Here is a 23,271-nt window from a genome sequence, read left to right on the forward strand (position 1 = left end):
ATTGATCTGTTGATCTGATGATAGATGTCTTACTACAGTGATATTGCTCTGTCTATAAACAGGGATGTGTTAGTCTCCATACCCTCCCCCCTCTCGCCCCACTGTCTCCCTCCCCTCTCCCAGATCCCTTTAATGTTCCACAGGGCTCGGTTGTAAGTCTCTTTGAGTTAGGGTCGTGCAGACTTTTATGTGAGCAAAATCTGCAACAAGATGTGTTTTTAAGCCAGCATTTTCTCCCTCGTTTGCCTCCTCCCTCCCTCCGTCTATCTCTCTCTATCCATCTCTCCCTCTTCCTCTCCGTCTCTTTTTAAAGGCTGCTTATAGAGCAGGACCTGGGGCAGCTGTGCTTTCAAACACGCCCGTACTCTCTGCCAGACTGTCTGCCAGGGAAGATGGAAAGGTTGTGTCCTTTTGATGCTGGGTTCACCTGGGTGAAAGCAGACTGTCCCCGGTGTCTCTTGGGGATTTTGTGTGTTTGCGCACCAGTGTGTGTGCGTGTGTGTGTGTGCGTGCGCATGTGTGTGTGTATGTATGCACGTCTCCGTGAGTATGTGTGTGCGCGCAAGTGCGTGTGTTACGGGTGGCCGCTCGCACTTGTGCGCACACACATACTCAAGGGGACCTGCACACACATACACACACATGCGCGCGCGCGCACACATACACACACGCATACACACTGGTGCGCATGCACACAAAATTCCCAAGAGACACTGGGGATTTTGTGTGAATGCAGGCACACACACCCGTTCTTCAAAACTGTCTTAGGCAGAGCCAGAGAGACGGGATCCTAGATTAGAGCGGCCAGGGTACGGTTTCTCAAAAGCATCTTAAGACTAAATTGATCGTTAGGACTTCGTAGGAGCATAGTTAAATCTCAGAGCTGGTTCAGAAAAACCATGACTTGTTTGACTTGAGTCTGACGGTAAGGAAGTGAACCGCTCGTGGCTGGGGTGTGTGGGGTCCTTGATGATGCGGAGGGCCTTCCTCAGGCAATGTTTGGAGTAGATGTCCTGGATGGGTGAGGGCCTTGTGGTTGTGGATGGAGCAATTCCTGTGTCAGGCCGTGAAGCAACATGTCAGGACGCTCTCGATGGTGCAGTGGTAGTATTTGGAGAGGACCCGGGGTGGCATGCCTAATTTCTTCAGCCGCCTTAGGAAGTAGAGACGCTGTTGCACCCTATTGACAGGTGTGGTGGTGTTGTTGGTCAAGGTCTCAGCGATGTGGACGCCGAGGAACTTCAAACTGGCATTGTGGTGCCAGGACAACAACCTTGCCCTCAACGTCAGCAAAACAAAGGAGTTGATTGTTGACTTCAGGAAGCAGAGGGAACATTCCCCGATCCACATCAATGGGACTGCAGTATAGAAAGTCAGCATAGAGCTGTGTTGAACCACTCTGTTCCCCCCTTTATCCGACAGAACTCAAATTAGGCCTCGGGAGAATGTTAGTCTAAATGGGTTTTGCTGACACATCTTCTCAAAACATATACTACCACTGCTGACTTTCTATACTGCAGTCCCATTGATGTGGATCGGGGCATGTTCCCTCTGCTTCCTGAAGTCAACAATCAACTCCTTTGTTTTGCTGACGTTGAGGGCAAGGTTGTTGTCCTGGCACCACAATGCCAGTTCACTTACCTCCTCCTGATAGGCTGACATGTCATTGTTTGTTATCAGGCCTACAACCGGGGTGTCGTCAGCAAACTTGACGATCAATCAATCAATCAAATGTATTTATAATGCCCTTTTTACATCAGCCGATGTCACAAAGTGCTGTACAGAAACCCAGCCTAAAACCCCAAACAGCAAGCAATGCAGGTGTAGCGTCACGATCGTCTTGAGGATAATGAGTGGACCAAGGCGCAGCATGTGAAAAATACATCTCTTTTATTTGAGACGAGTGAAACACAAAACGAAACAAAACAACAAACGACCGTGAAGCTACAAACGTAAGTGCAATACAAAAGCTACAAACATTCTACATAGACAATTACCCACAAACGCATAATGCCTATGGCTGCCTTAAATATGGCTCCCAATCAGAGACAAATGAAAGACAGCTGTCTCTGATTGAGAACCACTCAGGCAACCATAGACATACCTAGACACATTTACTAAACACAACCCCATACACTAAACCCAGCACCCCCTTTACCATATAACCACCCAAGACAAGACAAAAACACAAACATTCCCCATGTCACACCCTGACCTAACTAAAATAATAAAGAAAACAAAGAATACTAAGGCCAGGGTGTGACATGTAGAAGCATAGTGGCTAGGAAAAACTCCCTGCAAAACTCCCTGCAAAGCCACGCAGTCGTGGGTGAACAGGGAGTGCATTAGAGGGCTGAAGACACACCTTTGGTGGGCCCCTCTGTTAAGAGGAGGGGTTGTTGACCAGCTTCTCGAAGCACTTGATGATGACCGGGGTGAGTGTGACAAGGCGATAGTCATTTCGGCATGTCCCCGTGTTTTTCTTGGGCACTGGGAAGATGGTGGTCTCCTTGAAGCAGGTGGGAACTACAGCCTGGTGACTGAGACAGGTTGAAAATGTCAGAGAAGATGCCCACCAGTTGGTCAGCATACTCTGAAGACGCGGCCAGGGATGCCATCTGGGCCAGCGTCTTTGTGAGTATTCACTCTTTTGAGAGTTTTCCTCACATCAGCCTCGGAGATTGAAAGCACCTGGTCATCCGGAGCAGGGAGAGTCTTCCTGGATGTCTTTTTGCGTCCCTAATGGATTTGAGGAGCTCCTTCGTTCTGCTAATGTTGAATACTGCAGTAGGGGCTCTATTCATGGTATGGATATCTCCGTTCATCCAGGGTTTTTCTTTATTTTTACGATTTTCTACATTGTAGAATAATAGTGAAGACATCAAAACTATGAAATAACACATAGAATCATGTAGTAACCAAAAAAGTGTTAAACAAATCAAAGTATATGTTATATCTGAGATTTTTCTAAATAGCCAGCCTTTGTCTTGATGACAGCTTTGCACACTCTTTTGTTTTGCTAAGAGTATTCATTATATTATTGATCAATTGACGACAACTTTTCAAATAACCCAGCAGTGCTATTTGCAGAGTTATCGGCAGGTATATGTTGTAATTCTTCAGCCATTCCTGAACCTGAGACCAAAAACCAGCTACATACAGTGCATTTTGGAAAGTATTCAGACCCCTTGACTTTTTCCCAAAATTGTTTATTTTTATAATAACAGTTTATTTTTTATTTTTTCAAATGTATTAAAAATTAAAAATAGAAAAACCTTATTTACATAAGTATTCAGACCCTTTGCTATGAGACTAAATTGAGCTCAGGTGCATCCTATTTCCATTGATCATCCTTGAGATGTTTCTACAACTTGATTGGAGTCCACCTGTGGTAAATTCAATTGATTGGAAAGGGCGTAGCCAAGATGGCGTAGCAGTCGGACGTCTGTTTTGTCATGTCCATGTATATATAGTTTTCTTCGTATATATTTCGTATAGATTTTTTCTATTTTAATCTCAATTTCCATCTACGGACTGAACATACTCTCCTGCAACCCGCCTCACCCAATGTGGGAAGGATCCGCTATTTTTTATACTTTAGAACTGGAAACCCCATCAGAAGCTAGCCAGTTAACTAGCTACTAGCTAGTAGTCAGTTAGCCACTGCTAGCGGTCATCACCGTTAACTCGGACATCAGCCAGCCTCAGCCCGGTCAATTCCTGCCAGTCTGCACAGAGCGATATCAACCCAGAGCATATCAGACTGCTTTTTTCTCTCCGGATTCCTACCGCAAGCTCTGAACCTTTACTCCGGATCATCGCAGCTAGCTAGCTGCTATCCGAGTGGCTACTCCTGGCTAACGTCTCTGTCCCGAAGCAAGCACCAGTTAGCCTGGAGCTAACCTGGAGCTAGGCTCATCTCCCGGCTAGCCGAAGAGGTCAATCAGCCAATTCTTGGGCTACAATATCGCTTTTGCCAATTGGCTTGGACCCTTTACTGCCGACACGGAGCCCCGCCGAACCATCACGACTGGTCTGCCCGACCTAACCGTACAATGTGGTTTCAACAGGCTCTTCCGTTGCGGCGTCCCCGGAGGCCCTTCTGCTAGCCTGCTAGCCCCGGCCTGCTAGCTGTCTGAATCGCCGTGTCTCCAGCTCGCCTAGCTACTCACTGGACCCTATGATCACTCAGCTACACATGCCTCTCCCTAATGTCAATATGCCTTGTCTATTGCTGTTTTGGTTAGTGATTATTGTCTTATTTCACTGTAGAGCCTCTAGCCCTGCTCAATATGCCTTAGCTAGCACTTTGTTCCACCCCCCACACATGCGGTGGCCTAACCTGACTTAAATGGTGTCTCGAGAGTCAAAACCTCTCTCATTGTCACTCGAATCCTAGGTTTATCTCCATTGTACTCACATCCTACCATACCCTTGTCTGTACATTATTCCTTGAATCTATTCTTCCGCGCCCAGAAATCTGCTCCTTTTACTCTCTGTTCCGCACACACTAGATGACCAATTCTTATAGCCTTTAGTCGTACCCTTATCCTACTCCTTCTATTTTTAAAATTTTATTTCACCTTTATTTAACATTTTCCGACAAGATATAACTGCCAAAGGGGGCGGAGTTTCAATCTGCTGCAGAGAGAGCCTGCAGAGTTCTGTCATACTATCCAGGTCTGTGCCCAAACTATTTGAGCTTCTACTTTTAAAAATTCACCTTTCCAGAAACAAGTCTCTCACCATTTCCGCTTGCTATAGACTCCCTTCAGCCCCCAGCTGTGCCCTGGACACCATATGTGAATTGACTGCCCCACATCTATCTTCAGAGTTCGTACTGTTAGGTGACCTAAACTGGGACATGCTTAACACCCCAGCCGTCCTACAATCTAAGATAGATGCCCTCAATCTCACACAAACTATCAAGGAACCTACCAGGTACAACCCTAAATCCATAACCATGAGCATCCTCTTAGATATCATCCTGACCAACCTGCCCTCTAAATACACCTCTGCTGTCTTCAACCAGGACCGCAGTGATCACTGCCTCATTGCCTGTGTGCGTAATGTGTCCGCGGTCAAACGGCCACCCCTCAGCACTGTCAAACGCTCCCTAAACACTTCAGCGAGCAGGCCTTTCTAATCGACCTTGCCCGGGTATCCTGGAAGGATATCAACCTCATCCCGTCAGTAGAGGATGCCTGGTTGCTCTTTAAAAGTGCTTTCCTCATCATCTTAAATAAGCATGCCCCATTCAAAGAATGTAGAACTAAGAACAGATATAGCCCTTGGTTCACCTCAGACTTGATTGCCTTTGACCAGCACAAAAACATCCTGTGGCGATCTGCATTAGCATCGAATAGCCCCCGCGATATGCAGCTTTTCAGGGAAGTCAGGAACCAATATATTCAGTCAGTTAGGAAAGCTAAGGCTAGCTTTTTCAAACAGAAATTTGCATCCTGTAGCCATAATTCCAAAAAGTTTTGGAACACTGTAAAGTCCAAGTAGAATAAGAGCACCTCCTCCCAGCTGCCCACTGCACTGGGGATAGGAAACACTGTCATCACCGATAAATCTCCGATAATTGATCATTTCAAGCATTTTTCTACGGCTAGCCATGCTTTCCACCACTTCTCCTTCAAACAAATCCAGACAGCTGATGTTCTGAAAGAGCTGCAAAATCTGGATCCCTACAAATCAGCTGGGCTAGACAATCTGGACCCTGTCTTTCTAAAATTATCCGCCGAAATTGTTGCTGCTGGGGATTCTCTGATTCACCTCTACGCAGTCGAGACCATTCTGTATACATCTGGCCCTTCTTTGGACACTGTGCTTTGGACACAAACCTCCAAACGAGCTTCAATGCCATACAACACTCATTCCTTGGCCTCCAAATGCTTTTAAATGCTAGTAAAACTAAGTGCATGCTCTTCAACTGATTGCTGCCCGCACCTGCTCGCCCGGCCAGAGTAGTGGCTCTGACTTAGAATATGTGGACAACTACAAATGCATAGGTGTCTGGTTAGACTGCAAACTCTCCTTCCAGACTCACATTAAGCATCTCCAATCCAGAATTAAATCTAGAATCGGCTTCCTATTTTGCAACAAAGCCTCATTCACTCATACTGCCAAACATACCCTCGTAAAACTGACTATCCTACCGATCCTTGACTTCAGCGAAAGCCTCCTTCACTCAAAATAGCCTCCAACACTCCATCACTACAGTACTCAGCAAACTGGATGTAGTCTACCACAGTGCCATTCGTTTGGTCACCAAAGCCCCATATACTACCCACCACTGTGACCTGTATGCTCTCGTTGGCTGGTCCTCGCTACATATTCGTCTCCAAATCCACTGGCTCCAGGTCATCTATAAGTCTTTGCTAGGTAAAGCTCTGTCTTATCTCAGCTCACTGGTCACCATAGCAACACCCACCCGTAGCACGCGCTCCAGCGGGTATAGTATATTTCACTGCTCGTCCCCAAAGCCAACACTTGCCGCCTTTTCTTACAGTTCTCTGCTGCCAATGACTGGAACGAATTGCAAAAATCACTGAAGTCTTATATCTCCCTCTCTAACTTTAAGCATCAGCTGTCAGAGCAGCTTACCGATCACTGTACCTGTACACAGTCAATATGTAAATAGCACACCCAACTACATCATCACCATATTGTTACTTATCCTCTTGCTATTTTGCACCCCAGTATCTCTACTTGCACATCCTCATCTGCACATATATCACTACAGTATTAAAGCTAAACTGTAATTATTTATCCTCTATGGCCTATTTATTGCCTACCTCCCTACTCTTCTACATTTGCACACACTGTACGTAGATTTTTCTATTGTGTTATTGACTGTACGTTTGTTTGTAACTCTGTGTTGTTGTTTTTGTTACAATGCTTTGCTTTATCTTGGCCAGGTTGCAGTTCTAAATGAGAACTTGTTCTCAACTGGCCTACCTGGTTAAATAAAGATGAAATATATATATATTTTAATAAAAAAAACATTTGGAAAGGCACACCTGTCTATAAAAGGTCCCACAGTTGACAGTGCATGTCAGAGCAAAAACCAAGCCATGAGGTCAAAGGAATTATCCGTAAAGCTCCGAGACTGGATTGTATCGTGGCACCGATCTGGGGACGGATACCAAAAAATGTCTGCAGCATTGAAGGTCCCCAAGAACACAGTGACTATTCTTAAATGGAAGAAGTTTAGAACCATCAAGAGTCTACCTAGAGCTGGGCAATCGGGGGAGAAGGGCCTTGGTCAGGGAGGTGACCAAGAACCCGATGGTTCAAGAACCCGAGTTCCCCCAGAAGGACAACCATCTCTGCAGCACTCCACCAATCTGGCCTTTATGGTAGAGTGGCCAGATGGAAGCCACTCCTCAGTAAAACGCACATGACAGCACACTTGGAGTTTTCTTAAATGCACCTAAAGGTCTCTCAGACCATGAGAAACATAATTCTCTGGTCTGATGAAACCAAGATTGAGCTATTTGGCCTGAATGCCAAGCGTCACGTCTGGAGAAAATCAGTGCCATCCCTACGGTGAAGCATGGTGTTGCCAGCATCATGCTGTGGGCATGTCTTTCATCGGCAGGGACTGGGAAACTAGTCAGGATCGAGGAAAAGATTAATGGAGCAAAGTACAGAGAAATCCTAATTATTATTATTTATAAAAATACAAAAACTTTTTACCACCTTTTCCCTCCTTTTTCGTGATATCCAATTGGTAGTTACAGCCTTGTTCCATCCCTGCAACTCCCATACGGACTTGGAAGAGGCAAAGGTCGGGAGCCATGCGTCCTCTGAAACGCAATCCTGCCAATCCACACAGCTTCTTGACACACTGCCCACTTAACCCGGAAGCCAGCCGCACCAATGTGTTGGAGGAAACCGTACAGCTGGCAACCGAAGTCAGCGTGCTTTCGCCCGACTTCCACAAGGAGTCGCGTGGGACAAGGACTTCCCAGCCAGCCAAACCCACCCCCCTGACCTGGACGATGCTGTGCCAATTTTGCGCCGTCTCATGGGTTTGTTGGTCATGGCCGGCTTTGACACAGCCCGGAATTGAAACCGGATCTGTAGTGGCGCCTGACCGCTGTGTCACTCGGGAGGCCCCACAGAGAGATCTAGATGAAACCTGCTCCAGAGCGCTCAGGACCTCAGACTGGGGTGAAGGTTCACCTTCCAACAGAACAATGACCCTAAGCACACAGCCATGACAACGCAGGAGTGACTTCGGGACAAGTCTCTGAATGTCCTTGAGGGGCCCAGCCAGAGCCCGAACTTGAACCCGATTGAACGTCTCTGGAGAGATGGGAAAATAGCTGTGCAGCGACGCTCCCCATCTAACCTGACAGAGCTTGAGAGGATCTGCAAAGAAGAATGGGAGAAACTCCCCAAATACAGGTGGGCCAAGCTTGTAGCGTCATACCCAAGACTCGATGCTGTAATCGCTGCCAAAGGTGCTTCAACAAAGTACTGAGTAAAGTGTCTAAATACTTATGTAAATCTGATATTTCTATTTGTCTATGTCTAAAAAACAGTTTTTGCTTTGTCATTATGGGGTATTGTGTGTAGATTGATAAGAAAAAAAATATTTTATCCATTTTAGAATAAGGCTGTCAAGTGACAAAATGTGAAAAAAGTCAAGGGGTCTGAATACTTTCTGAATGCACTGTATGGGCAGTACTAAAACAAGTGATCTAATTATTCTATCTCCTCTCAGCCCTGCCTTCCTGAGCTACTGTTGTTTTCCACGTCAAATGCACCCTTCAATGATTTAACAATAAATAAATACAAATAATTGAAACCCTCCGTTTTTGGCCATAGCGCTCATCAGCTTTCATGTATTTTAAACGAAAGCTGTCATGGTTCCACCTGTCACCCGAGGGCGGCAAAGACCGTCCTCCAGACTGTAATGACACTGGTGCTTTCTGTAACTAATTATGATTTCTTTACAGAGAGGTGTGTTTTCTGTCAGCCTTTGTAGAAACTTGATTTCGTTGCCATGTGTGTTTGTCTCCTGAGTGAGTTATCGAATCATAGTGTTGGTTGTTTTTCCAAGTTTTACTTTGTGTCTACTGGTTTGACTTTTTCCCAGTAAAGTGTTTACGTTTATCCTAACCACTGGTTCCACATCTGGTTCTCTCTGCTCCTGGGTCCTACCTCACCATGTCACAAAAGCTAGACCTCGGCCTGGGCATCAGACTCCAGATGGCTTCATAGCAGAGTTCTGTCAATGAGGTGCTTGGTTTTTAATTGGCTAACACTTATAAGGTGGTTTGTGAAAGTCTGACAAATAGTTTGTTTGGAAACTTGAGCATTTGTAACAAGCATGGTAACGAGCATTCGCGGTTACGCCTCTATAATTACGGACTGAAATTATCACCAGTTGCATGTTGTTAGTACAGTAATTACATATGTAATTACACTGTAATGAGGACCCCTTAAAATGAATTGTTACCAAGATGTGTTTTAAAGGTGCTTGGTTAAAATCACCTGCGACAATAAAGACTGCTTCTGGGTGAGAAACTGCTTATTCGCAATAAAGTCGCACTTGAAAATGCTAAGTGCATCGTTAGATGCTTTTTTTGCCCTTTCGCGTCTCTTTATACGCAGAAGATCCCCGGTAAACACACAATCTCTGTGACCGCCGATAACTTCAGAATGAAGTTGACCACAAATACAAAGTTACCAATGTCTTTGCAACTGGAGGTTAGAAAGATGCTTCAAATGAAAACGAGAGGATGCATTAAAAGATAAATACTATTATATTTTAATCATATTGAAATCAACTTCATGTTAATTTAATTGAGCTCTATTTTGCTAGTTCTATTCGTTAAAGCGCCTGTAAGCCTAAGTTCCATCGCTATCGGGAAACCGGGCCCAAGTCTGGCAAACTCTGTGGCTTCGTCTCCCAGAGGCAGCGATGTGACGCGTTGCAGGTCTCGTTTGAAGTGCAGACCCAGAGCTTGATAGCTTATGATTAATATAAGCCAAACCACCCCCCTCCCTCCCTCCCAGCCTGCCTACCCACACTTCCTCCACACAGACCCACTCTGGCTCTGCCTGGCTCTTTGAACTGTGAGTATTTGACTCTGTGCCATCATGGCTGGAAGGGCACCTCTGCAGCCCCCATCACAGACACTCCCGTCTCTAAAGATTCTCTTTAAGACTCGACTCCTCTGCCTCTTTAAGATTCTCCCTGTATGTCTCAGACGGACAGGTTAAAGTCCCCCTATCTCATCACCCTGGTATCACATTGACTGTCTGATCCGGCTTGGCCAAAGTCATCTCCCCTCAAATATTAGGATTCTGATTGGTCATCTCAGAGCAGCTTGGAGAACCGTCTACTGTATATGTATGAGGAGTCTGATGAGATTTCACAGCCAGTGGGGCAAAGTTATATGTTTCCTCTCTTCAAGGTTGTGATTGGACAGTTCAATCAGTCAAGTGTATTTATAAAGTCCTTTTTACATTAGCAGATGTCACAAAGTGCTTGTACAGAAACCCAGCCTAAAACCCCAAAGAGCAAGCAATGCAGATGTAGAAGCACGGTGGCTAGGAGAAACTCCCTAGAAAGGCAGGAACCTAGGAAGAAACCTAGAAAGGATCCAGGCTCTAAGGGGTGGCCAGTCCTCTTCTGGCTATGCCGGGTAGAGATTATAAGAGGACATGGTCATTCAGGAAGATCGTTTTTCAAGATGTTCAAACGTTGGTGGATGACCTGCAGGGTTAAATAATAATCACAGGGGTTTATAGAGGGTGCAACAGGTCAGCACTTCAGGAGTTAAGTTGGCTTGGCTTTTCAAAGTCAGTTGGCTTTTCACAGCCGAACATTCAGAGGTCGAGACAGCAGGTGAGGTAGAGCGGGAGAGAGAGAGGGAGGGAGAAGGAGTGGGAGAGAGAGGGTCAAGAACAGCAGTTTCGGGACAAGGTAGCACGTCTGGTGAACTGGTCATGGTTCCATAGCCGCAGGCTCAGACACCTGTCTCTGCTTAGGTCCGCCAAACTACGTTTTCAGTTCGGCACACAGTACCTTGAATGTACCAAACAAGTGGGAGTATTACAGTACCAGCCACCAATCAAAAATACAAACGTGTATATAAAAAAGAAGTGTATAAAAAAAAAAGAGTCTATTGCTTTCTCCAATGTTCGTATTCAATTCTAATATCCAACATGTTAACCTTGATTTTGATTGCCACTTATTTTCGAACAAACAAACTCTGAACCAAAATCAGAAATCCATTGATTGGTATTAATAATGGTATCTGAATAGATGATGAATTATATTTGACGATGCGAACCCCATGTCAGGCTGTGTTCAACCTCTCGCTCAATCAAATCAAAGCCCACCATAAGACCTACATTATTGATGCCCGTGTTTACGCGTCTATCTTTTGTGTCTGATGATAAAAGCTTTGCATCTCTGTCTCCCCTCTCTCTCTCTCTCTCTCTCTCTCTCTCTCTCTCTCTCTCTCTCTCTCTCTCTCTCTCTCTCTCTCTCTCTCTCTCTCTCTCTCTCTCTCTCTCTCTCTCTCTCTCTCTCTCTCTCTCTCTCTCTCTCTCACTCCAAGCCTCTCAGCTATCATAAAACGTGTTCTCTCCACTGCTGTTCTCTGATCAGGTTTATATAACTGAGTTTTCCAACATGTCAGGGCATTCTGATGTGAATAACAATCTCTGTAATAGGGGCTCTCAAAAGGCTTTCAAAGGGGGTTTCTTGAGGCTGCCTGTCTTTCCTCTGTCATACCGCAGGGTCAACTCCCTGGCTGCCTGTCTTTCCCGGCAGTCTCATCTGATACAGCTTGATCCACTGTCGACGTGCTAACTTAGCTTAGAATAGCGTGGAGAGATGTCCAATATGAGGACTTTATTCATGGGAAATTTGTTATCTCCATCTCTCCCTCTCTTGCTGTCTTTCTCCTTAGCCTCTCTGTATCTTTCTCTCTCTCTCTCTCTCTCTCTCTCTCTCTCTCTCTCTCTCTCTCTCTCTCTCTCTCTCTCTCTCTCTCTCTCTCTCTCTCTCTCTCTCTCTCTCTCTCTCTCTCTCTCTCTCTCTCTCTCTCTCTCTCTCTCTCTCTCTCTCTGCCGCACGGTGGGTTGCCATTAACAATTCAGCACAGAGAGGCCTTGAGGAATTGAAAGTGACAGAGCAGAAACAGAAAAGAAACCTCCAAGCGAATAAGAAAGGCAAGAGTGACGGGGAGGAGAGAGAGAAGAGGGGGACGGGGGTGGCGGGGGTAGGGAGGGAGCGAGGGTACAATGCACAGAGAGGTGGATGGTGAGATGGGAGGCTTAGGAAGATAGTTTGTTGGAATAAAGAACAGATTTCCATAGAGAAAGAAATGGAAGGATGGCAGGGGGTGAGAGAGGAGAGGTGTTAAAGAAAAGGAGAACTGACTGGAATTTGGTTAAGATTTGGGAAGGAGAGGGCAAAGAATAGACTTAAGGATGGAGGGATTCTGGGTGTGTGTAATAAAGGCGTGGACGGAGTATGCTAATTAGGACGTTTGAATTATGAATGAGATTAATTACTTCTGCAGACTCGACTTTGAATATATACCCACGTCCCCTCCTGCCAACCATTTAATGGTAATCCCCTGATCTGGGTAAAACTGGATTTTTTTTGTCTTTTTCTCCTGTTTCCCCCTGTGTCTCCTCAACTCCTTACTCCTAAATCAATTCAAGCTATGACACATTGACACTAGAATTGATTGAAAATAACTACCTTTAAGTAATGAAATGTCAGCATCACAATGTCTCAAAAATCTAGGCAAGACTGAGTAATGTGATGTTTGAGTAAACAGATATGGTGGTCGGTCCCCTATATTGTTATTTGTTGCGATGATGATTAGCATTTTTTATTTCCTTCTGTCTGACAGCAAAATTCATCTTTTCACTTCTTAGGTTCTGGCAACATGGCGAATGTATCTATTTGCTGTCAAAGTCCCTGCCAAGGTATTTCACAATCTTTTTCAATGTAATAGACTAATAGTGTTGCTTTTGATGATGATGAGGATGATTCTGAAGATTATTATCATCATTTTTCAGTAAAGGGATAACTTGGTCATATTGATTACAATGCACACTATCAACATCATTTCAGGTGGAGATTACTTTCAACTTCCTGGAAATTCGAGCAATGAACACGTATCCAGATCATCAGGTGAGAAACTGTTTTATTGCCACAACCAACCATCTGCCTCGTTTCAAATTTTCGATACATTTTTCTTTACAAAAACTTCTTGAGGGTACTGAGTTTCATTGGCATTAAATATTCCTAAGATTGTTTATCGGGCAAAATTAGCTTTAGCTTTGCCGATTTTTGTCAACTGAGAAGCAACTCTCTGAAATGATCATTTCCATTTTAGCTCTGTTTAATCTCGGGGATGTCAACTCACACCTTTCAGGTTGTCATAGACACAGACAAATCGACCCATTCCTTGAGACTGCAGTCACAAGACCACCTTGATCACATGATGAACCATATCAACGTTGCCCTCTCACGAATATTCAATAACTCCATGTATGCGTAAGTCTCGCTTGTGAAATCACCTACTGCTACGAACCGTGCTATGTAGTCTGTAAGAAGGGAGAGCCTGGCTGCAGACTGTAACATCATCAGGATTGACTCTGCACTGGGTATTGACCATAGAGGTTCATCTACAGTATATAATATACCAAAATATCTGTTTTCCATCAGACCATTTAACAGGGGACAGAGAGAATGCAGTTAAAGGCACTATAGAAGGTTAAAGTAAAGACTAGTTAGGACTATTGAGCTAAAGTAAGGATTAGGCTCAGAGATTAAGACAGACAGGTTCAGAGATTAAGTAGGGTAGTATTAGGATTAGGGTTACTATACAACTTGATAAAGGACACTGTGTATTTAATGTAGTAGTAAAGTCATGTCACCAACATGTATAATATGCAGTATACTGTATATATATATATATATATATATATATATATATATATATACTGTTCACTGACTGAGATGTTAATATCTTTCTAGTTATTTCTCGTTCTTCCTTCTTTCCCTCCCGCCATCTCTCGCAGTCCGACCATCTGCCGAGCAGAGGGGGACGTCTCCGATGGAGTCCTCCAGTTTTCACCAAACTCTGAATCATCTGTAGAGACTCAGAGAACCTGTGGTGAACCGCCTACTCACTCTCTCTCGAACTCACACTCTTTGTCGAGTCGGTGACACAGAGCATATGTTATTATGTTTAGAACCAACTAATATATGACTGTATGTGATCAGGGATCATTTTAATATCTCTATCTCATGTTCTTTCATGCTCTTGTCTTTCATCTCAACTCAATATGAACTTTTTTCCCCCCCTTGCTCTGTTTCTCTTTCTTCTCTTGCCCTCTCTCCTCATCCTCTCTCTCTCTCTCTTTCTCGTGCTCTCAGGCGGTTTCTCTGAGACCTACGCAGCTCTGTGCGACTATAACGGCATCGGCTGTAAGGAGGAAGTGCAGTGGGTAAGAAAACCACATATGCATTACATCAACCAACTGTAGTGCTCAATCAATGAAGTTATACTGTCAGTATTGCTGGTACCATCATATTTGTAACCTGACTCTTTCTATCGCTCTCTCTCTCTCCCTCCCTCTCTCTCCCCTCCCTCCCAACCTCCCAACTTCCCCTCTCTCTTAGGATGTGGACACTATCTATCACTCTCAGGACAACAGGGAGTTCAACCTGCTGGACTTCAGCCACCTGGACAGCAGGTACACCACCTGTTCTGTATGCAAAATGATGCTGCAGAAAACTGCTGTTCTACGCCCTTTCTCTTCCCCCCGTCATCCCCTCATCCTGTCCACTTACATTTCAGCCCTACTCTGCTCTCGGATGGGACTATGTCAGTAAGTGAGTGGCAGGGGTACAGTGTAAAGCTTTCATGGGACTTCACCCGTGTGAGGTGCTCTAGTTTAAGCCAAGTTTCACCACCTCCTGTGGGCTGGCCCTCCAGAACTCTCCGCCTCTCCTGTCTCCCTGCCAGGAGGCAATTGTGGTGCATCCCTCTGGGTCGTGTCCTTTCCCCCCCCCCCCCCCCCCCAAATCCTTTCTGATTTCTGCCTTCTACAGTTACAGCCTCCGACACGACCGTGCTTTTTCTGCTGACTGTCGTCCTCTTCTATTTAATTTCAATCTTTGCGCTAGAAAGTGGATACATTTCTCTCTCTCTGCTGCCTGTGTGGCCCTGCAGCAATAGCCCAACAGGTTCAGACATCGCTCCCACTGGGCACGCTGCAGCAGCTATACCTGGTTCCTGTGTGTGTGTGTGTGTGTGTGTGTGTGTGTGTGTGTGTGTGTGTGTGTGTGTGCGTGTGCGTGTGCGTGTGCGTGTGCGTGTGCGTGTGCGTGTGCGTGTGTGCGTGTGCGTGTGCGTGGTGAGTGCGTGCGTGCGTGCGTGTCTCTCTCTGGAGTATAGCTGGCAGACTGTCATGCTCTAGTGCCCTACAGGCCCCAAGGGGACCAATAGTGGTAGTAAACAGTTCTCTTCTACACATGGGCTGGAAGTGCAACTCACACTTTTAATGGAATTGTTGATTCAGGGAAATCGTGCCAGTAGTTTGGTGTATGAGGGAGCTGCTGTTGGCTGGTGGGGAACACTGGGAGAGGTTGTGGAGTGTACACGCGCATACTGTACACACGCATGCACGCGTACGCATGCACACCATCACACACACACACACACACACACCCTTTAGCCAGCCAGAGTGAAGTCCCTTCCACAATGACATGAGAAATGAGAACACAGCCCTCAGCCATGCTACACTGGGCTGGGCGCTAATGATTCGCTGTAATGGAGGGAGGGCGTTCCCCTTTAAGAGCGCTCTCTCCCTCTCTGTTGGTCTCTCTGTCTGTTGCCTCATCTCTCTCTCTGCCTCTCTCTCTCTCCCTCTCTCTTTCACTCTCTCGCTCTCTCTCTCTCGCGCTCTCTGCCTCTCTTCCTTTCTCCCTCCATCCCTCTCTCCCTCCCCTCTACTAGACAAATGGTGTGTTGGGCAGGATAAAACGGTTTTAGGCCGTTGGCCAGGATCGAAACATAGCTCTGTTGAACCTCACACTGAGTAATCCACTGACCTGGCCTCTTTCAGTCAGCCAAATTGATCCTTCTCTCTGCCCTCTCTCCTTCCTCGGGCCCGCTCTCTCCAACAAGGAGAGTGTGCTGCAGAATCATACATCATTTCTGAAGCCATCCATATGGCTCTCTCTGATTAATTTGTTTTGCTGGAGAATTTTTTTTTTGTTGTTGTTGGTTTGGCTGTGGGAATGTAATGAGTTTTTGATGAGTATTTCCAGTTGATACGGCTCTATTGTATAAATCTAAGCCGGAAATTGTGTGTGTCTATTTCAGGGACCTGGCGGTAATTGTGGCTTCCATGGCGTACAACACTTGGTTCACCAAACTCTACTGCACAGACATGCGCATTGTAACTATCCATTGTACATTACTGATTGCATGTGATATCTGGCTATGTTTCATAAACCTGTCTGTCTGTCTGTCAGCCTGAGAACATCCATTTGTGTTTCGACTGGACTAGCAGGGTTTATTTCTTTTTTAGGTTGGTTAAAACTGTGTTTTATCCATAAGGAGCTTGTCCAGTTATGTAGCAATGTCTCTGTTTGATGTCCCCAGGGGTCAGAGGTGGTGGAGCAGGTCCTTCACACCATCAGTAAGTCCAGCAGTCTGGAGGAACTCACTCTGGAGAACGTTGGCCTCAAATCGTGAGTCTCCTCCACTCCTCCCCTCCTCCTGTTCTGCCACTTTTCTCCCTTTCATCTCCTCTCTTTTCATCTGTCTAATTCTTGTCCAACCTTCCCCACTTCGCTGCTGAGTTGAGCTTTTTATCTTCCATGACTCAGATATACACAGATGTATAATGGATCACTGGAATCATCGAAACCATCTTTAATCCTTCTCTCTACATTTTGCTATTTTAGAGATTTCCCTCAGAAAATGGCAACGGCTCTGTCAGAGAATCCTGCCTCTGCAATCCACTCTCTCAACCTGGCCCACAACACCTTGGACAACCAAGGTACTGGACCCTCAGTGGCACGTCTCTCACTCTTTTGCTGCATCAGTCATGTGTTTGAATACCAGTCTGGGTGCATCTTTCTCAGTGTTTGCTGTTTACTGGTAGGGCTGATGGCGCCGGAGGGGAGGGCTGCCATCTTATCGGCTCTTAACCAACCACGCTATTTTGTTGTTGTTTTTTTGCGTTGTTCGTAGCTTGTTTTGTACATACCGTTGCTGCTACCGTCTCTTATGACCGAAAAGAGCTTCTTATTCCTTATTCTTATCTCTTACTTTTTGGGGGGGGATTTTCTTAAAACTGCATTGTTGGTTAAGGGCTTATAAGGAAGCATTTCACTGCAAGGTCTACACCTGTTGTATTCGACACGTGTGACAAATGAAATAGAATTTGATTTGACTTGGCAGACGTGTGTGTTTGCGCGCATGTCCTCTATTAACGTGTGTGTGTCAGGGTTGTATGCGTGCCAGGAACTCTCGTTGGTACATCAGAATCTGCCTCTTTCACCTGTCACTTCCACTCACATCACTGTGTGTTTGTGCCTGTGTGCCTATAGACGCCAGGTACTAGATTGGCTTTGTCGTCTGCGTAGATTATACCTTGTGTGTATGTGTTGATGTTGCTGATCATGTGTGGGGTGGTCAAGGGTGTGTGATTGTGTGTGTGTACTCTGATCTTTGCATTTTCATGTGTGTGACTGTTTGTTTGTGGACGTGAGTGTGAGCAGTGTGTGTGTGTGTGTGTGTGTGTGTGTGAGCAGTGTGTGTGAGCAGTGTGTGTGAGCAGTGTGTGTGAGCAGTGTGTGTGTGTGTGTGTGTGTGTGTGTGTGTGTGTGTGTGTGTGTGTGTGTGTGTGTGTGTGTGTGTGTGTGTGTGTGTGTGTGTGTGTGTGTGTGTGTGTGTGTGTGCGTGTGTTTCATTCTGACACTCTCATGTGTTTATTTTATTCCAGGAGTGTCCAACCTCATCCAGCTGGTGTGTCGTCTCAACAAAGGCCTTCGTCTGCTCAACCTCTCCAAGACGTCCCTCTCCTCCAAGGGTGTGTTCATCCCTCTGTCCTCCCTCTGTCCCCTGGGCCACAGTGCCCCCCTGTGGTGGTCACCTCTCATCTAAGAACTCATACTTGATCGGTTGGTTGTTTAGCAACAAAACCGACATGTGCTCAACTACAGGGCAAAACAGACAGGGCTGGCTTAGATTGTTGACAACATGTAAACTATATTTCGTCTCCAATGTTTATTTAAAACATAAAGTTGCACAATGAGCACTTGTGGTCTCTCAAATACATCGTTACAGCTGTTGGTTAGCTAGCTAGCGGATTTTAGCCATATTAGCATAGACATGACATCAGTCAAAACACCTCAAAACAAGACATGGTAGCAAGAACAAGATAAAACAAACTGAAACGAGCCACCCACGATTCCCCACATTGCAGTTTCTTGTCATTGTTGCTAGCTATATGGCCATCCAGAATCACAACAACACACAACCTTCTGCCCCATTGAACCGTGCACATTGTTTTCCTGACGTTCTCAGCTATCCCGTCTATAGGGCCTGGGGTTATCAAGACAATTCTATTCTTGGTCATACAGGGTCCTAAGGTTTATGTTCTCTTATATTTGTCAAGAGCACATTTATGATCAAAGTCTATTTATAGATTGATAGATCTACAGATGACTCGTCAAAAAGACAGTCATAATATGTGAATGTGTGGATTCACAGTGATGGGCAGAGGATTGCCTACCTGCTCCCTCTCAGAGTATGTGCCGCATGCCTGTCTGTTGTCTGCTGTGTGCTAATTTCCTCTCTAATCTGGGCGAATTAGGGATGAGATTAATCTACTGTAGTAGGGTAGAGCACAGGGCTAGCTATTCCACAGTCTTTGCCTCATTGCTCTAATTGTAACCTTTTGGTGCAGGCTTCAAAGTGAACATGAGAGTACAAGGTCTGGCCCTGCAAGTCGGCCGTTTTTTGGGCTTGATTGAGTTCACTGCTCACTGAGCATGCTCTTGTTACTGTTTTCTCTCTCTAAATCTCTGCAGTCAAGAGATTTGAATGGGCTGCTCTAATGTAATGGACCAAGGGGCCATTTTTGTCTTCTTGGTTTCAGATGGAGCGTTTTATGTGATTCGTAGTTAGCTCTGATAGTTGGCCGGTTAATAGTGGTGCTCTGAAACTCTTTCCCTCCTCCTCTGCAGGTCCTTTACTTCTCTACGTCAACAGACTGTTTCTACTGATGCATGTTTCTTTATTCATCCATCCCCCTCTCCCTCCCTCTATCTTAGGAGTGGTGTCTCTCTCCCAGGCCCTCTGCTCCAGTGATGACTACTCCAACTCTCTCCTTCACCTGGACCTGAGCAAAAACCCTGGGATTCTGTCTGGGGAGGATGCCACGGTGAGACCGACACATAAACGCCACATGTACACGCACACGCACGTATTGTTGCTCGCATGTAACATGCACCCATGCGCACGCACACACAACCAGACACACACACACACACACACACACACGCACACCTCTCTTTAAAGGTTCTCTCTCCGTCTATCTCTCTGCAGAACATGTACCTGTTCCTAGCCCAGCCAAACTGCCTGGTTCATCTGGACCTCTCTGGGACCGACTGCACTGTGGACTCGGTTAGTAGTGTCTCCATTCTAGAGTGCTTCATACTTTGACCATACAATTCAAAAAGTGATATACAAAAAGTGATACAAAAAGTGATACGTGCTTTGTCTGGTCAAGGGTCGGGAGAGTCTTAACTAACATACTTATTGAAGTGGACTTTATAATAATTAAAGTGGAAGTGTGGACGCCCTAATCGGGATATACTGTATAACAGTTCTGGGATTCTACAAACGTATAAGCATGAATTTTCATCTGTATAACTTGGGAAGGAACATTCTGCCCCAATAGCAGGAATATTATGCCTTTTATGTTGAGCATTAATTTTGTCTAGAATATTACAGTGTGTTCTGAGACAGGAAGCTTCTGGTCTGCCATTGCTCGTTCCCAACTCTTTCCTCTTCCTCTGATGTGTCTTTGGGATGAAAGGAGGCCACTTTTTTTGAGGGATTTTTTTTTCCTGACGATGTTGTTGTGTTCATATCTTGTTTTCTCCATATAATCTCCCCTGTAGAGAGTCTGGTTGCCTTTGTTAGAATGTCACTTTATTGGCACATTAGCGTTTTTGCAAAATGACTTTCTGACAGTGTTGGCAAAACGATCACGAAACTGCCAAGCGTATTTACACGATTGATCTTTGTATGTATTTGTTGTTGTGTTAACATAATATGTGATTTAATCATGCTAACTAACTGGTTTCTCTCCATAACAGTTATTTGGCGCTCTGTTGAGGGGATGTTGTGTTGATCTCTCCTACCTGAATCTCTCCAAGAACTGCTTCTCTCACAGGTGAGGTGACTGTCTAGCCCCTTGAATGGACCTTAATCCATTTCTATTCACTTAACTCTGTTGATCCCTGAGAGGCAACCAGCAGTATCCTCTCGCAGGGAAGTGTCCATGTAGAGCACAACACATTCTGCTACAGATGGGCATTTACCCCTGTACCACGTAGACAGAATTAGATAGAAATGTGTCCAACTGTACAAGACGCCCCCTCATCCATCTATTCTGTCTCTGAGCCAGTGTTTACCTACCTTGCAGAGCAGGCGGGAGCAGAGCAGACATGATCCATCTCTCATCTGCTCTCGTCTGGCCTCCCTCAGGACTGGCAAAGCGTCAACCCCATCTCCGCTAAGCAGATTAATCCATTATAGAAAAGTTTGTGAAAAATGAGACTAATTTTGGAAGGGAATTATTGTTAAAATCCCCAGGCTCTCTACGCGCCAGCACATTCTCGGTCTCCCTCACCTCCCCCGCTCCCGCTCTCTTCTCTCTACTATCTCTCTCTCTCTCTCTGCTATTGCTATAGAGCAGGTTGGCATTTATTGTCATGAATCTTGCCCTAGAGGCACCTCTGCAGAGTGGTCAATAGCTGGCACAGCCACAAAGTCATAAAATCAGATTTTAACCCTAACCTTAACCACACTGCTAACCCTAATGCCTAACCCGAACCTTAAATTAACCCTTTACACTCATGGGAATTGGCCTCTATGGGTAGTACTACATTGAGATGTTTCTTACACTATAAATATGAAATGCATAATCATGGTAGCAATTGAAAGGGAACAGTTTGGAGATTATGGGAAAATGATTATAGACTGAAGTTGAAGAACAGTTCACCTGACACAAGACTGAATCCAAACATTACACTGTTGATTTTATGTGCCTTTTACATTTACTGTACTTTTCGCTGCATTTGTTGATATCGAAATCTGGAAATACTCTGGATACATTCAGCAACATGACAGAATGTTCCTGGGAAACGTGGGGTAGGTGCAACATATGACGAAACAATTACAAGTGTTTGAGTGAGAGGACGAACTAGTGTCTCCAAGTTCAACTATAAGGGGCTTTTTTGGAGCTCTCCTAGCTGTGACGCGAAGGCACTAGAGCAAGCACACTTGTAGTTGTTTTGTTTGGAACACAACCCTGCAATCCCGTTAACACAATCCAAAAGGGGCCCATTTTAAATTGCAATCTGGGTCAGCTGGGCATTATTTGAACGCTTGTTCTATTGCCAACATGACTAACTAGGTTATAAAATAGGATCTTACGGTGTTAGGCTTGCACAAAGCAATTCAGAGGAACAGACTGTAGGTTTGAAGCACATAGAAAGGAGTCATTAGTGCATTCAGGTGCGAGCTCCGTGATCGTTCAGAACGACCCAGGGTATGACGCCGTGTCATCTTGTAACTTGCCTTCAGAGAGTATTCACCCCCCTTTACTTTTTCCACATTTGGTTGTGTTACAGCCTGAATAAAACATTTATTCCATTGAGATTTTGTGTCACTGATCTGCACACAACACCCCATCATGTCAAACTGCGATTGTGTTTCTCGAAATGTTTACAAATGAAACGCTTTTGTTATGGCGGCCCTAAATGAGTTCAGGAGTAAAAATGTGTCGAAGAATGTGAATACAAAGCGTTATGTTTGGGGCAAATCCAACACAACACATCACTGAGTTCACTCTTCATTTCTGGTGGTGGCTGCATTATGTTATGGGTATGCTTGTCATCGGCAATGACTAGGGAGTTTTAAGGATTAATAAAACGGAATAGAGCTAAGCACAAGAGAAATCCTAGTGAAAACTTGGTTAAGTCTGCTTTCCAACAGACACTGAAATTCACCATTCAGCAGGACAACAACCTGAAACACAAGGCCAAATATACACTGGAGTTTCTTTACCAAGACCACATAGAAAACTCCTGAGTGGCCTAGTTACAGTTTCTACTTAAATCATCTTAAAAATCTGTGGCAAGACTTAAAAATGGCTGTCTAGCAATGATCAACAACCAACTTAATAAGAGAGCTTGAAGAATTAGGAAAAAAATATTGGGCAGATAGTGTACAATCCAGGTGTGCAAAGCTCTTAGAGACTTACCCAGAAAGACTCACAACTGTGATCACTGCCAGTGATTCTAACACTTGACTCAGGGGGTTGAAAACGTATCTAATCAAGATATGTTAGTGTTTTATTTTCCATACATTGATTCAAACTTGTCATTACAGAGTGTTTTGTGTAGATCATTGACAAAAAATGTCAATGAAATCCATTTTAATCCCACTTTGTAACACATAAAGTCAAGGGCTGTGAATACATAGTGATCATAAACGTTGACACTCTACTGTATATGACATGAGTTTTATTATATGGAAATGTGAAGTGCAAGACCAAAAAGCTCATGTTTGTTTTCATTAACTTTTACAATATACCCCATTTTGTAGCTGGCCCATCTAACGGAAATCTCACATTTCTGCATCCAGGGCAAGATTCATGACAATCTACATCACCCTGCTACTGTAGAGCTCTCTCACCCTCTCTATTCTCTCTTTCTCCATTCCTCTCATGACTCTCTTTCTCTGTCTTTTCTCTCTCGCCTTCTCTTGCTCCTTCTCTCACTCTCTCCCCCCTCCAATCCCTCCCTCTCTGTGTGTCTGTCCTTCACTAGCAGCAGTCAGTGGAGCCTTGGTTGCTCTGCCTGAGCTCTGATCTCACCACATGAAATAGAACATAAATCGGTTTGAACTGATAAGAATGAATGATTCATGGATATTAAACAGCCAGCGCTATCCTCTCTCT

The 23,271-nt window shown here is 44.9% G+C and overlaps 1 protein-coding gene across 5 annotated transcripts in view; it reads left to right on the top strand.

Moving 5' to 3' along the window:
• The window catches only part of LOC129824267 (capping protein, Arp2/3 and myosin-I linker protein 3-like), a 45,320-nt gene that overhangs the window by 10,335 nt on the left and 11,714 nt on the right, over window positions 1-23,271 (top strand). For all 5 annotated transcript variants that reach the window (XM_055883789.1, XM_055883788.1, XM_055883791.1 and 2 more), the window contains exons 3-15: window positions 12,925-12,975; window positions 13,124-13,183; window positions 13,428-13,549; window positions 14,077-14,171; window positions 14,435-14,505; window positions 14,681-14,754; window positions 16,389-16,464; window positions 16,671-16,759; window positions 16,976-17,070; window positions 18,019-18,105; window positions 19,352-19,461; window positions 19,626-19,703; window positions 20,402-20,478. In XM_055883789.1, the coding sequence (XP_055739764.1) occupies window positions 12,925-12,975; window positions 13,124-13,183; window positions 13,428-13,549; window positions 14,077-14,171; window positions 14,435-14,505; window positions 14,681-14,754; window positions 16,389-16,464; window positions 16,671-16,759; window positions 16,976-17,070; window positions 18,019-18,105; window positions 19,352-19,461; window positions 19,626-19,703; window positions 20,402-20,478 (1,085 nt within the window). The remainder of the gene's footprint in view (window positions 1-12,924; window positions 12,976-13,123; window positions 13,184-13,427; window positions 13,550-14,076; window positions 14,172-14,434; window positions 14,506-14,680; window positions 14,755-16,388; window positions 16,465-16,670; window positions 16,760-16,975; window positions 17,071-18,018; window positions 18,106-19,351; window positions 19,462-19,625; window positions 19,704-20,401; window positions 20,479-23,271) is intronic.

Source organism: Salvelinus fontinalis, chromosome 26 (assembly GCF_029448725.1).
Source record: "Salvelinus fontinalis isolate EN_2023a chromosome 26, ASM2944872v1, whole genome shotgun sequence".
In the NCBI taxonomy this organism is placed as follows: Eukaryota; Metazoa; Chordata; class Actinopteri; order Salmoniformes; family Salmonidae; genus Salvelinus; species Salvelinus fontinalis.